This window comes from Astatotilapia calliptera, chromosome 1, assembly GCF_900246225.1.
Source record: "Astatotilapia calliptera chromosome 1, fAstCal1.2, whole genome shotgun sequence".
Classification (NCBI taxonomy): domain Eukaryota; kingdom Metazoa; phylum Chordata; class Actinopteri; order Cichliformes; family Cichlidae; genus Astatotilapia; species Astatotilapia calliptera.
The window spans coordinates 9,528,800-9,549,401 of record NC_039302.1 but is presented as its reverse complement, the minus strand read 5'-3'; the positions used below and the strand labels follow the sequence as shown (position 1 = coordinate 9,549,401).

Here is a 20,602-nt window from a genome sequence, read left to right as displayed (position 1 = left end):
ATACCAGAGGCGCAAAACACCAGCTACTGGTAGACAGAACAATCAGCCGAGACTGCAAGACCAGACTGACCAACCTGTGCACTGCCTGGATTGATTACAAGAAGGCCTATGACTCTATGCCCCACAGCTGGATACTGGAATGCCTAGAATTGTACAAGATCAATGGGACCTTAAGAGCCTTCATCAGGAACTCAATGGGGATGTGGCGTACAACACTAGAGGCCAACTCCAAGCCCATAGCACAAGTCACCATCAAGTGCGGGATCTACCAAGGAGATGCTCTGTCCCCACTGCTGTTCTGCATAGGCCTGAACCCCCTCAGTGAGATCATTAACAAGACTGGCTACGGATACCGACTACGGAACGGAGCAGTTGTCAGCCACCTCCTGTACATGGATGACATCAAGCTGTATGCCAAGAGTGAACGAGACATCGATTCACTGATCCACACTACCAGGCTATACAGCAATGACATTGGAATGTCGTTCGGACTGGAGTAGTGTAGTCGGATGGTATCAAAGAGAGGGAAGGTAGTCAGAACTGAGCTAGTTAGGCGGAGTAGTCAAATGCAGATTCACTGAGCGCTCAACACAGACAGCATCGTCAGAAGGAAAGTTGATAAAATAAATTACAAATTTTGTATTGTTCTTTTTTTTTTTCTCCCCTTTGGTTTTCTTTCTTTCTCTCCCCCTCTTTCTTTCATTCTTTCCCCCTGTCCTATCCCACAGTCATGTCTGTCCCGTTTGCAACTGAAAATAAAATAAATTCATAATTATAATAAGGGTCAATCAAATGGACCAATATGATGATCCACTTAAAATAAATCCTCTTGGCATCTTTCTTGGCCTCAAGACAACAATTCTGATGGCTATAGATCCAAACGGGACACAAAAAAAAAAAAAATAAAAAAATTGAAAAAAATTGTATTGTTCGATACATATGCGTACCGAACCGAAAGCACTGTATCGAACGGTTCAATATCGATACGAATATCGTTGCACCCCTAATAAATATATATATATATATATATATATATATATATATATATATATATATATATATATATATATATATATATATATATATATATAGATATATATATATATATATATATATATATATTAGGGCTGCCACGATTTGTCGACTAGTCACGATTACGTCGACTATCAAAATCGTCGACGACTGATTTAATAGTCGACGCGTCGTTTGAAGCTTTGTAAGATCCCAAAAGACGCAGGAATAAGTAGCAGGATTTAAGAGTGTAATAACGGACTGAAACAGAAGATGGCAGCACTGCATGTACAAGGATGCCAGCTGCCGTTAAACCCCGAAGAAGAAGAAGAAGAAGCTGCTGTGTCCCAGAATTCATAGCGCGGCCCAGCTTAGTTTCCAACAATGGCGGTAGCTAGTTAGTTTTAATATTACTCTTATTATTCTTTCTGGGTCACAAAATAAACGTTTAACATATTTTCAGCCGAGAATGTAGCTGTGTAAACCTCAAATATCGGCTCAGTTTATCAGGACACCACATATTTTCAAAAGCGCTCCGACGTTTTCGGAGACGTCTGTTACCCACTAGCTCGATAGCTAGCCGGGGGCTAGGTCACTAGCGCGGTGAGAACACCGGACTCCCGGCAAATTGTTTTCAAACCCACCGCCGTCTTTCGCTACTCAGGTTAAATATATATGAGTCACTTAGATAAATTAAAAATGTTGTTGTTTGGCTTTTTTTTTTTTTTGTATTTTATTTGTTCCTGAGTAAATCGGTTTGTCTGAGATTAAAGTTATAGTTTTTACACAGCTGAATAAACGTCAAGCAGACAGCTGATTATCAGAAGTGTGAGATGCTGGAGAATATACTCCGTTGTCCTGTTATATTTTAGATAGCAAGGAGTTTATTAAACTTCACCGAAACAATCTGCAAATTTCATTAAAATTGAATAAACTATCATCTTGTCTTTATTTTTAGTTAGCACCTTAAAAGCTTAAAGCTGTAAGTACACTGATGGGGGGGTGGTATTGAATATCATATCCCAAATCAGAAGACAAGATTTTTTTGCCCTACTTTGAAATTGTAAAGGACACTGGATTGTTGACAATTACATTGTTTTCAATTATGAATTCTTAAAAGTTCTAGATGGTGAAAGAGCTGGTGTTTTATTAGCGCTAAAATAAGAGTCTCCATCAAGATAAAGTTATGATGGCCCTGTGTTAAGTAATGTGAGCTTTGTAACATGATTTTTAGCTGCATGTATCTAGTTATGCTTTTAAATAATGCAGCCTGGAAACACACTTGAAAATCAAAAATAACAAAAGTAAATAACCAAAACTGTCATCCTTCACTTGTTTGTAAAGCTTTAATTTAAAAAGATAATAAGCATGTGTCACTAAAACTGTGATTAAATGGTAAATGGGGTGCTGCCTCTGTAGCACTTTTCTACTCATACTGGGCAAAAAACAAGTGACCTCTGTCAAATTGCAAGCGCTGACTTGTAATGTACAAAGAGTATTTTTCCACAACTAGGTCCAGGTGTTGCCCTTTCACAGATTTACAGGACTTGAACTGCATTTTTATGGGGGGTGGTACCTGAGCAGAGCACGCAGGAACCAAGTTACTTAAAACTCATTCATGTTCTCATGTGCAGTTAAGCAGGGTTACGTCTGAAAAAGTTCAAGCCTGAAGTGCATGTGTGAAAACAGCTAAATTTATTATGAATCTGGACAGACTTTGATGTAAGCTGCAACCTGACTGGTTGGTAAAGACAGCAACTCTGGAGACATCAAAGACTGAATGAAACTACTTGTTGTAATGTGACAGAGGCCACTTTTCATCTTTCTATTGTGTATATGTTTTTTCTTTTCTTTTTTTCTGCTACTGCACATACATGAGATTGTTTGACTCTCTTGAGTGCTTTGAGTGCTCAGTTGGAGTAGAAAAGTATAAGTACCAGTCATTTACCATTTAATCTCATTAGCCAGTTCACATGCTTATTACCATTTTGATTAAAGCATTAAAGACCAATGCAGGACAACTCTTTTGGGTTCACTAAAGCAGAACTGTTATTTTTGGTTTTCGAGTGTCAGTATATGAATGTTGGGAAATGCAGTTTTAAATGCAGTTATTTAGCAGCTTGACCATAGATGTAGCTAAAGCTCACATTACTTAACATCATCACAACTTTATCTTCGCAGAGATCAAAGTCCTGGTCAATTTAAATCGACAGATCCAAAGAATCAAAGTGATTCATCCGTACATCAAACAACTTTTTTCCTTGGCCGACACTCTTAAACCAGGATTTTGATGGATTTGTCTGCTATTGTCATGATATAGAGGGGTTTTTAGCTGAAAAACACGTGGTCCAACAAGCTTGACAGGAGCACTATCAATTAGCTATTTAGCGCCATCGCCAGGCTAACATAGGCCAAGTGTTGCCAAGTGTTCAAGCTCTATATATTTTAGTGATTGGTTAGGATAAGTAGAGTTTCCTAAAATGATGCAAGATTTGTTGGCTGGACATATATGATGTGAACCTCTCATTCTGCTCGTTGGAAACCAGTGTGAGACGATTGAGTAGATCTGCTAGTAACTAGTAGAAAACTAGTAAGTGTAAAACTTACTAGTAGAGGAGTGTTACGAACTTGTATGTCCATGTGTTTGTTTGTGCAGGTGTTGTGTTTTTTTTCTATGTTAATTTAGCTGTGCCAGGGCCCTGTTCCGATTGGTGCGTGGATATACTGCCCCGGCGTGATTGGATCCAGCTGGAGGATCCGCCCATTAAAGTGTGCCTCGCTCATGTTATGGCCTGGCCCTAGACGGGTCGTAACATGAATTGGGGGCTCGTCCTCTGCCTTTTTCTGTGGGTTTTCGCGTGTGTTTGGTCTGTTGGCGGTTTTCTTGGGTGTGGGGGTGGTAGGTGTGTGGAATTATGGAGTTTTCTTTGGATGATTTTGTTACTTCGCCTTCATGGGATAAAATAGTGAAGTGCAGGAAAGCGGATTTGCTTATTATTGCTAGTTGTTATGATATTCAAGTGTCCTATGGTGCCCGCAAAGCGGAGGTTAGGGACGCTTTGTGTGCAGAGCTGGTGGAGCGAGGCATCCTTCCTGCCCCGAAGGCAGCTGTAGAGCAGCCTGATGGCGGGGGTGTGAAGGTGGCTCCGGAGGCTGAGCCGGGGCCGGATGCCAAAGGGCCTGTTAACGTGCTACCAGCCGAGGCGGACTCTGATGCAGCCGAGGCGGACTCTGATGCTGCTGGGGCAAAGATTGAAGCAGCTGGGTCTGGTACGGCCGGGGAACCCCTGGCGGGGCGGTCTACGGAAGATCTCCGTTTGACCCTCCGTATAAGGGAGGTGGAAACCCGTGCTAAAGAGCTTGAGGTACAAGCAATGCACCTCCGTGTCAGAGCTTTGGAGCTGGAGCGAAAGCCCTCCACATCTGCCTCTAGTCATCCTGGTACGTCCACCGCTGTCCCAACAGGTTTTGACATCACTAAGCACGTTAAACTGGTTCCCCCGTTTCATGAGGCCGAAGTGGATTCCTATTTCAACGCTTTTGAGCGTATAGCGGCCGCGTTAAGCTGGCCGAAGGAATTTTGGCCGCTGCTGTTGCAATGCAAACTGGTTGGCAAAGCCCAGGAGGTGTGTACCAGTTTATCAATTGAAGATAGTCTTCTTCATGATGTCATAATCCAGGCTGTGTTGCAGGCATATGAGCTCGTCCCAGAAGCCTACCGTCAAAGATTTAGGAAGTGTGAAAAAACCGCCAATCAGACATTTGTGGAGTTTGCCCGTGAAAAGAGTCGCTTGTTTGAACGATGGTTGCAGGCCAGTAAAGTAAAGGATCTCGAGGGGCTGAAAGAGCTTCTTTTGTTAGAGGAATTCAAAAAATGTTTGCCGGACCAAGTAGTCATTTATCTGAATGAGCAAAAGGTGACCTCACTTGCTAAAGCGGCAGTGATGGCTGATGAGTTTACTCTCACCCACAAAACTATATTTTCAGCCGCTGTCTCACAGAATATCAGGGTGGGACAGGAAAGGAAAATAAAGTCACCAAAGATAGGACTGAAAGATAGACAGGAGGATGGTGTTAATCGCGACTGTTTTTATTGTCGCGAACCCGGACACCTGATCGCTGTCTGTCCTGCGCTCCGGAGGAAAGAGCAGCGCAAAGGCTCTAAAAATCCAGCGGGCGTAGGTCTCATCAAAGTTGTCCCTTTGCCTAAATCGCATTCCACTCTCACCCGTGATTTGCACCATGCGGATGTGGAAATAGAGCCACGTTTTAAACCATTTATCACGAAAGCCTTTGTTTCTGTGACGGGAGAAGAGAGGGATAAAGTGCCTGTTACTATTCTTCGGGACACAGGTGCGCATCAGTTGTTTATGTTGGATAGTGTACTGCCATTGTCAGATAAAACTGCTTGTGATTCAGATGTGTTGGTTTGGGGAATTAAGATGAGCGTTCTTCGGGCGCCGCTACACAAAGTACATTTGCATTCGCCAGTGAAAACGGGGCATGTTAAAGTTGCTGTGAGTTCCCAGTTGCCTATTAAAGGGGTTTCATTTATTCTGGGAAATGACTTGGCTGGGGGAACAGTTTTCCCACCGCCTGAAGTGGTGGAAATGCCTATTTCTTCTGTCACTGATGTTGCCGCCCCTTTATCAAGTGTGTTTCCTGTTTGTGCTATTACTCGTGCGCAATCGCGCAAATTTGATGATGTTGTGGATGTTGCTGACACGTTTATGGCGACGCTAGACGAAAGAAAATCTCCCAGCCGTGAGATTGGCAGAATAGCAAGCGGAAATGATGTGACAAAACTGATGCCAGAGCTGGATGAGAAATTGAATAGGGATGCATTGATAACTGCTCAGCAGAATGACTCATCACTGGCTCCCTGTTTTCTATCTGCAGCTAAGAGTGCAGGAAGTGAATCTCCCACTTCTTATTTTGTGCAAGATGGAGTTCTTATGAGGAGGTGGTCCTCTGACCGGTGTGGTTTGCCTGGTGCTACGCAGGTGCTTAGCTTAGCGCATGATGCCAGCATGGCTGGACATCTTGGGGTGAACAAAACTTATCATCGGGTGTTGCGCAACTTCTTATGGCCAGAGTTGAAAGCTGATGTGGTGGCATATTGCCGTACCTGTAGCACATGTCAGATGGCGGGGAAACCTAATAGACCCATCCCACCTGCTCCGTTACATCCTATTCCAGTAATAGGTGAGCTGTTTGAAAAAGTAATATTGGATTGTGTGGGTCCCCTGCCAAAAACTAAATCCGGACACCAATACATACTAACAATAATGTGTTCAGCAACAAGGTTCCCGGAGGCAATTCCACTACGCACGCTGAAAGCAAAACCGGTGATAAAAGCACTACTTAAGTTTTTCTCTACTTTCGGGCTTCCGAAGGTTATTCAAACAGACCAAGGAACGAATTTTACTTCAAAAGTGTTTGCACAGGTTGTGGAGGAGTTGCACCTAAAACATGTAAAATCCAGTCCATACCACCCAGAAAGTCAAGGTGCTCTGGAGAGATTCCATCAAACCCTCAAAGCTATGCTGCGCAAGTTCTGCGCAGAGTCGGATAGAGAATGGGATGAGGGTCTGCCGTTATTGTTGTTTGCCGTCAGAGAAACCACTCAGGAATCCTTGGGATTCAGTCCGATGGATCTGGTGTTTGGACACGTGGTCCGCGGTCCCCTCCGCCTTCTGAAGGAGAAGTGGTTATCAGAAACTTCTGAAACCCAGCATAATGTTCTGGATTATGTTAGCGGACTTCGGGAAAACCTTCACCTTGCATGTCAGTTAGCTCGAGAAAATCTGTCACATACGCAGGCAAAAATGAAAGCTCGTTATGACAAAAAGGCTGTTCGTAGAAGTTTTCAGCCGGGAGAGAAAGTGTTGGTGTTGCTGCCTGTGGTAGGGTCCAGTTTATTAGCTCAGTTCGCTGGCCCATATGTGGTGGAACAGAAACTCAGTGACAACAATTATGTGATCCAGACCCCAGACCGCCGGAGAAAGTCTAGGGTTTGTCATATTAATATGTTAAAATCGTATCACTCGAGGAGTCCTTCGGGTGCGCCGCCTCCAGTGTGCGCCGCTAGTGTTGTTTCTCCTTATGAACCCTCTGATGACGGGCTACTCCAGAAAAGTGAAGCGCTGGGTAGCGGCCGATTGAAAAATTCGGAGATCTTAAACGATATAGAAACATATTTAGTCCACTTGTCTGAACCCACTCGAGCTGACATCACTGATCTGATAGAGGATAATTTATCACTCTTTTCTGACCATCCTCGTCAAACTGCTGTCCTGTGCCACGACATTGACGTGGAAGGACATAAACCGATTAAGCAGCATGCTTATCGAGTGAACCCAGTGAAAAGAGCGATAATGCAGAAGGAAGTTGACTATCTCTTAGAACACGGTTTAGCCTTTCCGAGTGCCAGCGCATGGAGTTCACCGTGTGTGCTAGTACCAAAACCTGACAACACTCCTCGGTTTTGTAATGATTACAGAAAAGTTAACGCTGTTACCAAACCTGATTCATTTCCTCTTCCTAGAATGGAGGATTGTATTGATAGAGTGGGATCGGCATCTTTTGTAACCAAACTTGATCTGTTAAAAGGTTACTGGCAAGTACCTTTAACTCCCAGAGCCTCTGAAATATCTGCTTTTGTCACGCCAGATCATTTTCTCCAGTACACGGTTATGCCGTTTGGGTTGCGTAATGCACCCGCTACTTTCCAGCGCCTTATGGCCAAAGTACTGGCGGGCGTGAATAACTGCGATGCCTACTTGGATGATGTTGTCATTTACTCATCCACCTGGTCTGACCACTTACAAACACTCTCCCTCGTTTTCAGCCGTTTTCAGAAAGCCTCGCTTACACTAAACCTAGCCAAATGGGAATTTGGCAGAGCCACCATCACATATCTGGGAAAACAGGTGGGTCAGGGACAGATACTGCCGGTGACCGCGAAAATACAGGCGATCGTTGAGTTTCCAGTCCCACAAACGAGAAGGGCGCTGCGCCGATTTCTAGGAATGTGTGGTTATTACAGGGGTTTTTGTAAGAACTTTGCCACTGTTGTCGTTCCTCTCACCGATTTGATCAGTCCGGTGAAGCCTTTTGTGTGGACGCCTGTTTGTCAGACTGCTTTCGAGTCTGCGAAAGCATTACTGTGCAGTTCCCCTGTTCTTACGGCACCAAATTTCATGTCCCCTTTCAAGCTCGAGGTTGACGCTAGTGCGGCTGGTGCAGGAGCTGTCCTTATGCAGGAGGACCATTGCGGCGTAGATCGCCCAATTTGTTACTTCTCAAAAAAATTCAACAAACATCAGATGAACTACAGTACTATTGAAAAGGAAGCCCTTGCCTTGTTGTTAGCCCTACAGCATTTCGAGGTGTATATCGGATCCAGCTCTATCCCTGTTCAAGTGTTCACTGACCATAACCCATTGGTATTTCTCTCCCAGATGCAAAACTCAAATCAGAGACTTATGCGTTGGTCCCTTCTTTTGCAAGACTTCAACCTGCAGATCAAGCATAAGAAAGGGACGGAAAATGTCATCACGGACGCCCTGTCGAGAGCAATTTTGTAGTTCAGGAATTAAACAATAGGAGGATTGTTTAATTCTTATGGAAGGGGGTGTTACGAACTTGTATGTCCATGTGTTTGTTTGTGCAGGTGTTGTGTTTTTTTTCTATGTTAATTTAGCTGTGCCAGGGCCCTGTTCCGATTGGTGCGTGGATATACTGCGTGATTGGATCCAGCTGGGGGACCCGCCCATTAAAAGGAGTCTGGAGTGCTACAGCGGGAGAGGTCCTCGCGTTTCTCCTCATCACCCAGCAGTAGTCCTGTGGTAGCCGCTGGCTGCAGTATACGCTTGAAAGTTGTGGAAGTGGAGTGGGTAGGGGTGAGCTGCCGTTTCTTTTGATCACCCGTTTTCTCCTGTTTTGAGTTAGTTAAGGAGGTCAGACTCTGTCTTTATTTTTGACTTTGTTTTGGTAAGGTCAGGGGTGCGGGATTTGTGTAGGTTTGTTTTGTTTATTGTTTTGGCCTTGGCTCACCCTGAAGTGTTGACACTCCCGTTTTGGTTCTCTTTATTCACATTGTAAATAAATCACCTCATATCTAATGGATTTGTTTCGTGTGACTGCTTGGGTCTTGGGGGGGAAGCGAGTGCCTCGCTCATGTTATGGCCTGGCCCTAGACGGGTCGTAACAAGGAGTAGTAGAGGAAGATGACCTTACTCTGAGCATCCTTCTTTGCATTACCTTCATGGGGCTCGAAATTCTTGTGTTACTAAAAACAAAATACAGGACGAAGTAAACCAAATCACTTATCTTTCTCCTCATCTTCCACTTGACACTGTGATGCCTGTAAATAATTTTTCTGTTGGAGTCTATAATTATACTTGACTGCTGTAATCACATAATTAAACACTCGCACGTTGATTGTCAAGCTGTGGATGGAGTGGGAAAGAGAAATGCTCTTTTGAATGAAATGTCATGCAGAGAATATATGCCTGCAGTTGATTATTATACCATACCATACCATACCAACTTTATTTCTAAAGCACTTTAACATAAAACCAGAGTTTCACAAAGTGCTGTACATGTTAATAGCATACGTAAAGAAAATTAAAATGAGATACAATAAAATAAATAGATACAATAAATTGAAACATGTTAAAACAAATTGAGTCAACCCCTCTAATCAATGCCAAAGGCTTCAGCGAATAAATATGTTTTAAGAAGACTTTTAAATTCAGAGAGAGAAGAGGCCTGCCTAACATGCAAGGGCAGATCATTCCACAACTTTGGAGCAGCTACAGCAAAAGCACGATCACCTTTAAGTTTATACTTAGTTTTCGGTACCTTAAGGAGTTGCTGATTGGCGGACCTAAGGGAACGGGCAGGTGTATATGGTTGTAGTAGCTCCGAGAGGTAGGGGGGGGCCAGGCCATTAAGAGATTTAAAAGCAAATAAGAGAATTTTAAAAACAATCCTAAAATGTACAGGTAGCCAGTGGAGTGAAATTAAAATAGGGGCAATGTGCTCAAACTTTTTTGTTCCAGTTAAAAGACGTGCTGCAGCATTTTGCACAACCTGCAGGCGCCTAATGGACGCATCACTAACCCCAAAATAAAGTGCGTTACAATAATCCAGCCTAGAAGTAACAAAGGCATGGATTACTGTCTGAAAATGCTGTTTCGATAAGATAGGCTTTATTTTGGCTAATTCCCTCAAATGAAAAAAGCTAGATCTTACAACAGCTCTGACCTGGCTTTCAAGTTTAAGATTTGCCTCTATTTTAACTCCCAGATTAGTGATGACTGGTTTAACATACTGTGCCAGTGAACCAAGATCTATAATAGTGGCCTCAGAAGCGCCACCAAAAACCATCACTTCTGTTTTCTGTTCATTAAAATGTAAAAAGTTCAAAGCCATCCAAGTCCTTATTTCATCAAGGCATCTGAGCAGCGGGTCTACTGAGAAGCCATTTATCTTTTTAAGTGGGAAATAAATCTGGGAGTCATCGGCGTAGCAGTGGAAAGAAATCCCATGTTTCCTGAAAATAGACCCAAGGGGTAGGAGATATAGAGAGAAAAGAAGCGGGCCTAAAACTGAACCCTGTGGAACCCCACATTGAAGAGAAGCAGTAGAGGATACAAACTCCCCTAGTTTCACAGAGAAAGTTCGCTCTGCCAAATAGGATCTGAGCCACTGCAGTGCGGTACTCCGCATACCCACCAACTGCTCTAAACAGGAAATTAAAATATTATGATCCACTGTATCAAAAGCAGCAGTTAAATCTAACAGCACAATAATAACACAGTCACCTGAGTCATTTGCCAAAAACACATCATTAAAAACTCTTAAAAGGGCAGATTCAGTACTATGTAAAGCTTTAAAACCAGATTGGAAAACTTCTAAAATACCGTGTTCTTCTAGGAAGGACATTAATTGCTTGTAAACTACCTTTTCAAGAATCTTTGAGATAAAAGGCAGTTTGGAAATAGGTCTGTAATTCGCAATAATATCAGGATCAAGAGCAGGTTTTTTGAGTAGAGGCTGAATCACTGCATGTTTGAGATTGACAGGTACAACACCAGAGGACAGACTACTATTTACAATGGATTGTACAGCTGATGCTATAGTGAGAAAAACCTCTTTGAAAAATCGAGGAGGGAGAGCATCATAAGGGGAACCTGAGGGCTTCATGTGAGCAACCAACTCCTGCAGGCAGAGCATGGAAACTGGCTCGAACCTGTCAAAGACAGCAGAACTAGGGACAGGGGTAGAAGGGTCGGGAACGGACTGGGAAGTCTGTGCTTTGACAGATAGCACTTTATCAATAAAAAAGTGTAGGAAGATGGGCTTTGTAGCTGTGTATCAACTGTGGTTTTCTGAAACTTTTCCGCCTTTTAATTACAGTGCCCTCATCTAAGTTGTCGTTTGTAGGTATTTGTATAGCCACTGAGTTGTGCAAGGGCTAGTGTTACTCCCACATTAAGTTTTTAAAGCTATAACCTGTCAAAATTTGTACGTTCGGCATGTTGTTTCCTAAAAACAATCAATAAATGAAACCCTCAGGGTTTAGTAATAACCAATGTAGCCTTTGTTATTGTACATTTGCTTCAGTCACCTATATAAAGAAATCAGAAAAGTTGTACTATACTCCACAGCCGCTGACATTTTTATAAACTGCAATCATTTCGTTCTTTTCTCTAACTTCTACCTTCCTCCTCCCTCACAGCCGTGGCTGGGGCTGGTGCCTCGATGATGCCCCGGTGAAGGATAGGTTGTCTCTATCTACGGTGCTTCCCGGCGTTCTGTACAGTGCTGTCCATCAGTGTCGGCTCCAGTATGGATCAGGATCCCTGCTCTGTGATGACATGGATGTAAGATTCTCTAAAATTACACAATTAAATGATAGTCTTTGTCCCGTAATCCTTAAAAATGTTCTTATGATGTTTTTGATCAACCCCAAAACCTTAACGACTGTTCCCTGATTCAGTAAGAGCTTTTAGATCTTCTGTTCTTTCTTGACATGAGTTTCTTTTCTATGCACTATACATCCATCTTTTTCCTTGGTTTTACTGTCTTATTTCTGACAAATTTTAAGGACATTAAACCACAATAGTGTGATTTAAAATATTACCCCACATAAACTGACTTTGGCAATATCTTTGGCCATTCCTCAGAACTGTCTGTCGGCTTGAATTAAACTAAGAGAACATATAAGGAAAACATTCTCCGCTCTGCACCAATTTCTGCGTTTCTTTAACCTCATTCCCCTGAGTACAATGAAATAACAATGTGTTGATTACAGTTATAACCTTTTAATAACACACAAGGCGAAAAAATAGCCTAAAGAACTAATCTAAATGGACTAAACAGCCATTTTAAAATAACTGTGGTATCAGTCAGTTTAATATTTATTGAGTTCTTCCATGTGGCTGCTTTAATTTTGTGTCCACGACATTTACGTTGTGTAAACATACATACACTACCGGTCAAAAGTTTTGGAACACCTCAATTTTTCCAGTTATTTATTGCAAATCAAGTCATTCAAGTCCAATGAATAGCTTCAAAGCTCCAAAACTTCAAAATAATTTACATTTCTGAATCATACAAAAAGGCCTTTTTCAGGGAACGCAAAATATGTTAACAATTTAAATCTGTTCTGCAGCAATGGAGGCTGATCAAGCCTTGAAAACTGGCGCTACTAATTCCTACAGGCACTCCAACTTTTCTGGATTACTTACAAACCCCTCTGTCTGCATAAAGGCAGTGTGGCAGCACACCGTGGTACCATACCCTCGTGAGCATCAGTTGAACAGTATTGTACTGCAGGAAAGTAGTGTGTTGCTACAAAAAGAAGAGAAGACTGAATCTAACATAGTGTGTCGCTGATAGTGCATAGACAAGGTGAGTCCTTCTTCTGTTTGTACCTGACCTGACCTTTTGTTTTGGTTTCCTTGCTTCTTAAGTTATTTAACACTGACCAATGAATCATTCAAGTATACAAAGGCTGAACCAGTGTTGTCTGTGCATAACAGACAACCTAACAGAGAACTTGGTATATCACTGCATGATGTCCAGTGGGTCTTTAAAAGGATTTGAGGAAACTGGACTATTGGAGGAGAAAAAATAAAGTGGAAGGCCTAAAAAAATATCTACAGTAGATGAACAATGTAGTCTTGTTCTTGAGACATGGGAACAAATTCACAAAAGACCTGACACAGGACCTCAATTCAATTCAATTTTATTTATATAGTCTATTTATATAGACCTGAGAAATCCATCTGGCTCTTGAATTTATCCATCTACTGTTCACTGAAGCCTCACCAGAAATGGTCTCAGTGGAAGGGAGGCTGTCAAGAAGCCATTCATAAGGAGGGGAAACTGGGAGACGAGGCTGAGGTGTGCTAATTATAAAGGACTGAAAATCAATGGCTTGAGCTTTTTGTACTTTGCTTCTGTTTTTTTAACCTTTAATTTAGAACCACAGCAAGTGCTATATTTTTCTATTTCATTAACACCGGTAAAGCCAATTTATCTAACTTTGGTAAGGAAAATAATACATTTATGCTTTTATTTAGTCAGGGAACACATGAAGACACAATAGTGGAATGACATGCAGCAAATGATCCAGCCAGCAGGGAAGTCTTGCTCCTTTGGGCATTTGTGTGTCCGGCACTCACTTGGCATTGTTTCCCTCCCACCTTTTTTGACAAAGAGGAAGAAAAAAACAGCTCTTCATGGGGAGATTTTTTTGTGCAAAATAAATGTGATGTATTATTTGAGTCCTTCAAAGTTTAGCAGGGCTGCTGTTCTTTATGTCTGGGAACACATATAAATAAATCCTATACAGCCTCAAGCAACAGGTTCTTGAAAAGACTGGACAGATGAGGACCACACACATGCATTTTCTTTATACGAACAATGCAAGAGCAGTAAAGTGTGTGGATTTTACAAGCGCCATCCTGACTGGAAAAACGACTGTGGGAGGCCTAGAGATTTACAACACCTACAGCCTACTGTTATGAAAATTCAACAAATCCCTTTTCTTTTTTTACAGCTTGTTTACATAGCTCTTGGAGTGCCCTGAGTTTTCTTGTAATCACATGCATTAATGTTAACACTGACAGACTTTTCATGGAATGACTGCTGTTTATAAAATGGTATATTTAGAGGAATCTGGGGCCACGTAACGCATGAAATGGTCTGTGTTTTTAAATATTAAATTCATACTTGTTTATTATACGATATCAACACACACAAAAATGCACAATATTTGTCACTTGTACTTGATTTTGAGTTAAATGTTTCCTTAAAAAATGTTTTAGTTGTGCGGTGCAAATCAAACCTGTTCTGGCATCACACATTTGAGGTTTTGGGTTTTTAGACCTTTCAAAGTAGTTCGGGTCATTCTCAAGGAAGTCTCAATTGCTTTGAGATAAAGACATATACATACATATACATTACATATATTGCTCGATTCAGACAGATTGAATAATTTGAGAGGTTGCTGGGGGGGGGTTTGTATTGACTCTCTGCGCTTTTTGTATGACATTGCATGCTGAAAGCTAAACGTGGCGAAGTCCAGGATTCTAATCCAGGTTGTATTTTTGAAAGCGCAAGTCTTTCAAATTTCATCCATTAAGGGATTATCAGTCGCTGTCACTTTTCCATTTCCCTTAGAAGTTTATCTCTGTGTTGAGAATTAATTATGCATGCCTTTGTTAGTCTTTCCTTGGTTTTAACTGTGACTTAACCAGGTAAGAACCTGAGTGTTTCAGAAGCTGAAATCTCAGAAATGTCTACATCATAATCGTGTTGTCCACATATTCATCACAAATGTCAAGAGATGCAAAGGGGAAAGGGTCAAGACAGTTGGACCAATCAGTCGGGGACCTCCTAGATATTTTTGACCTTTTGGTGTGTTATCAGCTATAAATTTCCACCTCTGTAGGTCTTTGGATTGATTATTTGTGCAAATGCAGGTCAGAGTTCCTTTCACACTGTCAGAGCATACAGCATGACCAGCATTACAGAAGAGTTAACAATTCTGGGGAACACACTCACTTGTCAGAGGCTGGCTGTGAAGCTGAACATGTTTGTACAGGAAATATGATGCTGTCGCTATAGGGGATGTTCAGCTTAGCTGAAATCAGGGTTGATCAGCCAGATATTTCTAAGGCTCATTGATTTTTATATCTGATCAACATTGGAGTTCTGAGGATTGCTTGGGCGAGCCACCTGATTAAGAGTTCTTAGTTTTTGGACCAGGCAAACAAACATATTTTAATAAGTCAATTATAATTTAGTTTTTTGGGTTTTTTTAAGACAAAGTCAGGACATGGACATCAGGTTAACTCTCAGTAATGGTATTGTAAATTCATTCAGAAGTATATGATGCATAATGGATGACAGAGTGAAAGAATAGAAATCCGTTCATATAAGGCACTGTGGTGCATTTCTAGAAAAAGTCGATATCAGGCATCCCTGCTGGATAGCTGCAGCCGGTAATCCTCATCTGATCTGCCGTGTCTGAAGAGAGGACACATCTTATCACTCAGAGCAAGAGCAAACATTAAGCTTTATGAGTGGCTATCGTTATTAATAATATTATTTTGAACTACAGTTAAAAATATGGATATTTGGCATATAAGATAAGATGCTAGCAACTCCAGTTACTCATAGAAGAGCATCAAACACGCATTATCTGCAAGGCAATATGAAAATTAATCAACATTCTTACATGCAACATTTTCAGTAAAATGCAATAGTTATGCCTGTCCACTATTTTTATACAGTATTTACTTGTGTGATGTACTCTAAAAATATATGAAAAGCAAGCAAAAAAAAAGTGCTGTGGGTGTGAGATATTAATCTTTATTTGCTCTTCCAGAATGTATGCAGCACTCTGTGGTGCACTGTGGGAACAACCTGCCACTCAAAGCTGGATGGGGCTGTGGATGGAACAAGTTGTGGGGAGGACAAAGTGAGTTTTTCCTCTCATGACCGAGACAGGAAGATGATCGTGATGAGATTGCTTATATTGGTGTTGACAACTATCAGTTTTTTATATCTAGGAAGAAGAGTTTTGTATCTGGGTAGTCTTTTCTGTTTGCAGTATTGATTTGTATCTTTGTTTGACTGAGAATATTGGAGTCAACATATGGAAACAGGACAGTCTGATTGGTGAAGCATCCTTAGAAAGTCAACGCCCATTCCTGCAAATAGTTGTTTAAATTTCTATTCCTCAAAGAAAGGAGTGTAAAAGCTATACGCGTGAATTTTTTTACTGACACATCTTGTGTCATATTCAATGTAGTAAATAACACTAAATCAATGGAGCAAGAGTACTCCCACTTTTCCATCATCCGCATTACTTAGAAGACAAAATACACAAGAGAAAACTGAAAATGTTGAGTTCAAACTGTCTTATGATCTTACCAGAACAAAACAATGGAACTCTTTCTTTTGTGCTCATGTATTTAATGATGAAACTTTTGTGTCCTTTGTCATTAGTGGTGCTTTGGTGGGCAGTGCGTTGCAGTTGGATATTACCCTGAGATTATAAATGGCGGCTGGGCGTCCTGGAGCCCGTGGTCAGCCTGTTCGAGGACCTGTGGTGTTGGTGTCCAGAGCGCTGAAAGAGAGTGTGATAACCCAGTGTAAGACTCCTAGATATTTATTTAGTGCATGCAGTCCTGATATTTTCCTTTTTTGTAGAAGAAAAGAACACAAACACTGATCCTTTGATTAAATTTAAAGTAAGCTGTAGGTGTTTATATGCCGCACGGCTATAACACAGCTCTTGCCTGCACGTCTTCCTCCTATTCTTTCTTTGATTTTTCCTGCCAACAAAAGCAAAAATGCCCAAAAAAATACTATTTAAAAAAATTACATCATGTTTTTATTAGTAGAGTCCTGTAAAACAGAGTGCTGCTTGTTTTTACCAAGAAGACACACTTTCAGACAGTAATGAGTAAAATGAAGAGGCGAACCGATTCTGAGCAAAAAATAAAATAATAACAAAAAAACACCACAGTGTAATTTGATTGATGTGTAAATAATGAAAGTAGCAGCAATAATTCATACATTTTCATTCTCCTGTAGCCTTCTGTGGATTAATTTGGAACAAAAGAATCCAAACAATACATCATACTGGATATATATGCATGCCTTTATTATTAGGGTAGTAGTTACTTTAGATTAATTGAGGTCATGCATTATATCTGGTTATGCTACACAGTAATAAAACAATAATCCTTGTTCCAAATGCTGACTTTGAACAAAAAAAATAAACAAGAAAAAATTACTTTAATTAGTTGTATTAAGATCAAAAGGATATTTTCATGTTAATGGCATTAAATGTTAGGACTCAGTGTGTGGACACCTGCTGTGTAACTCTGTAGCGGTTGTTTGTACATTGCGTACATTTACAACAATGATCCTCATCAGTCAGATCTCTGTGTCAGTAATACTTAACAGCTGTAACTAATTACTGAAGTTATACTGTTGCCATATGGCTAAGTGCACACATAGATCCTGTAGGTAACCTTGCGTAGCTGCAGTAAACCTGGATCGCATTCTGGTGAGGATGAGCTCGTACAGGCAGATCTGTGTGTGACTCTGCAGAGTAAACACAACTTCTGAACTCTGTGAAGTGATTTAAGGATCCGGTTCGATACCGAAATGTAGAAAAGTCTTGATGTTAAGGCTTTGAGCTCTTATTTGACCTGAGATGGGTTTGGGCAGTGAGGCAGAGTGAAACTGAAGGTGAAGGCATGTGACTTTTCAACCCTACACATAAGACGAGCAAAGACTAGTTCTGTATAAGTAGGAAAAATACATGGTGGAGCGATTTTGTTTTTTTCTTTGTAAAAGTAAAAAATATTTTTGAACTCAAATAAAATATAATTATCAAAATTCATATGCAGGCAACTGTTTTATATAAAATTCTTATAATATGTGTATTTATTGTAAAGTTACGTTGAAACCAAGCACACCATTGTTTTTCTTGTGACATTACCAATAAGTTTGATGTGTCACATGGCCCTCTTCCTATTGGAAAAACAAAAGTTGTATCCAAGATGGCCGACTTCTAAATGGCCACCATGGTCACCACCCATCTTGAGGAGTTTGCCCCCTCACATATACTAATGTGCCACAAGCAGGACTTTAATATCACCAACCATTCCCATGTTATTACGGTGTATCCATATAAATGGCCCGCCCTGTAGTTTTGCATTTATAGCTGATCTAAAAGCTCTCTATGTGCAGCAGATCAGTTTCATGCTCTATAGGTGATCTGGGTTAAGCTGCGTAATTTCTTTTAAATATATAATTGAATATGTAATTGTGGAATTGAAAATCCAATAACTGGAATATGTCAACAGGATGTCAGCAAATGTTGTAATGTCAGCAAAGGATGATGTCATGTAATATTCCGATAGACGATAAACGTAATTAACTGCAGAACCCCAGTTCTTACAGTAGTTTCATTGCAAAGATTTAAACATGCAATGTTTTTGCTATTCACCAAAACTGAGAAACATATTTGAAGCTCTGCTAAAGCCTGGCAGTGAAAATGCAAATAAGTGCAGCTTGAAAAAGTATATTCTGTACATTTGACTGCTTGTTTCATAAAATTGGACAGGTGAACGATCTTAGGGTGATTAGATAAAAGTATAAACTTCCTTTTTATGCCGCGAACCCATAATTGTTATTCACATGTTTATGTGACCTATTCTAATAGGCCTTTGTAATGTCTAAATTTACCCGCTGCTTGTCTACTGGTTCTGTGCTTCAGAGACAAATGCTTCCTATGCTTGTTCAAAAAAAAAAAAAGTACAAAAGCATTCAAATAACATTGTTCCCTGTTCTGTAGTCCTAGGTACAGAGGGAAGTATTGTCTGGGAGAGCGACAGAGATACAAGATCTGTAACACCACACCTTGTCTTCATCACCTGCCCACGTTCAGGGACATCCAGTGTAGTCACTTCAACAGTCAGCCATACAAGGGCAAGTTCTACAAGTGGGAGGCAGTCATCAACACGGGTGAGCGGATTAAATTTGAGTCAGCCGCTGTTGCTTCTGTTTTTTAAATTTCCATTTTCACGCCAACACTTTGTTACCGCTTCTCTCTCTGAAAACAGTGAACCCCTGTGAGCTGCACTGCCGTCCACTGAATGAAAACTTTTCTGAGAAGATGCGCGATGCTGTCATTGATGGGACGCCTTGTTATGAAGGCAACAAAAAGCGAGATATATGCATCAACAGCATTTGTAAGGTATTAAAGCAATACAAGGCATTCTATATCTCTCTCTATACATATATATATCTATATCTATCTATATCTATATATCTATCTATATCTATATCTATATCTATATCTATCTCTCTCTCTCTCTCTATATATATATATATATATACTGTCCTCAGGTTTGAAGGTGTTTCTTCTTTTGACTGAAAAAACTTTGTATTGATTGATGGGAATCTTTTTTCTTCTGTTGCGTTTGTGCTTTGTCGCTCATGCAGTAAACTGAGTTGGTGCTCGTCTTGTTTTCTCCGCTGGCGAATTTTGTACATTTGACATTCTGGGTCACAATAAGCATGCTGATTAAAAAAAAAAAAATAGAAAAAGAAAGAAGGAAAGACGGGGAAACAAATCTGGAGGCTGTTATCTTAAGATAGCAGCCTGTTCTTGCCTATCGCCCTGGGCTAAAATGCCAGTCATTGAAACAGACACTATTTGGGTACCGAGTGGACAGCAGTCTCTGACTTCGTGACATTTTTGTCACACACCCACACTCTCTTTGTCGAAGATGACCCATTTGTGGTTTTTGATTCAAAAAAATTAATTCTCCGTAACATAAAAAGCAAGTATTATTCACATAATACTTGCCCCCATATGTTACACCCCGGCCTAGGCAACCGGAGTGCAACACGAAAAAAGTAAAAATAAAGAAAAAAAAAAACCCCACAGGAAAAAAAAAACCCACTAAGGCTCTCCACCAAAATCCCAAAACGAAAGTATCCCATAACGAAAGTATTGACAAACCCATTCACAACTATTTACAACAAACTATTTATTTACAACACGGGGGGAGATCGCGACCATGACACACTGAAACACAGGGTTTAAATACCTAGAGGGAGCAATCAGGAAAATGGACAACAAGAGGGAAACACAGCTCACCAGCTGGAAACACCGCAGAAACACTCAGCTCACTAGCTGTACCCACACAAATGGCACTCTGGCCCAGAGCTCACCCTGCTCTGGGCTTAAATACCCTTAATTGCTGATGGGAGTCAGCTGCGCCGGAGGGAAAGGTGGCATCTCAGGTAGGAGGTAGTGGGACACGCCCACACAGGCACCCTCAGGAGAGAGAGAGAGGCCCTGCTAGGGCCGTAACACCCCCTCCCATAAATGCAAACCCATGGTTTGTCAAATTTATGTTAGCAAGGGGTGCAGATCTGAAGGATGGTTTTGAACATGAACCGGAGAAAGGATCAACCAGCGGCAGCTCAGGGTTAGTTGGCCTCGTACACCGATTACGGGGTGCTACCGAGCAATTGT

At 41.1% G+C, this 20,602-nt stretch overlaps 1 protein-coding gene across 1 annotated transcript in view; it reads left to right on the top strand.

Annotated features, from left to right (window-relative positions):
* Positions 1 to 20,602, top strand: part of adamts7 (a disintegrin-like and metallopeptidase (reprolysin type) with thrombospondin type 1 motif, 7) — an 89,340-nt gene that overhangs the window by 35,377 nt on the left and 33,361 nt on the right. Inside the window, exons 9-13 of the mRNA XM_026162719.1 lie at positions 11,762 to 11,906; positions 15,923 to 16,015; positions 16,546 to 16,691; positions 18,911 to 19,080; positions 19,179 to 19,312. Coding sequence (XP_026018504.1) covers positions 11,762 to 11,906; positions 15,923 to 16,015; positions 16,546 to 16,691; positions 18,911 to 19,080; positions 19,179 to 19,312 — 688 coding nt within the window. The remainder of the gene's footprint in view (positions 1 to 11,761; positions 11,907 to 15,922; positions 16,016 to 16,545; positions 16,692 to 18,910; positions 19,081 to 19,178; positions 19,313 to 20,602) is intronic.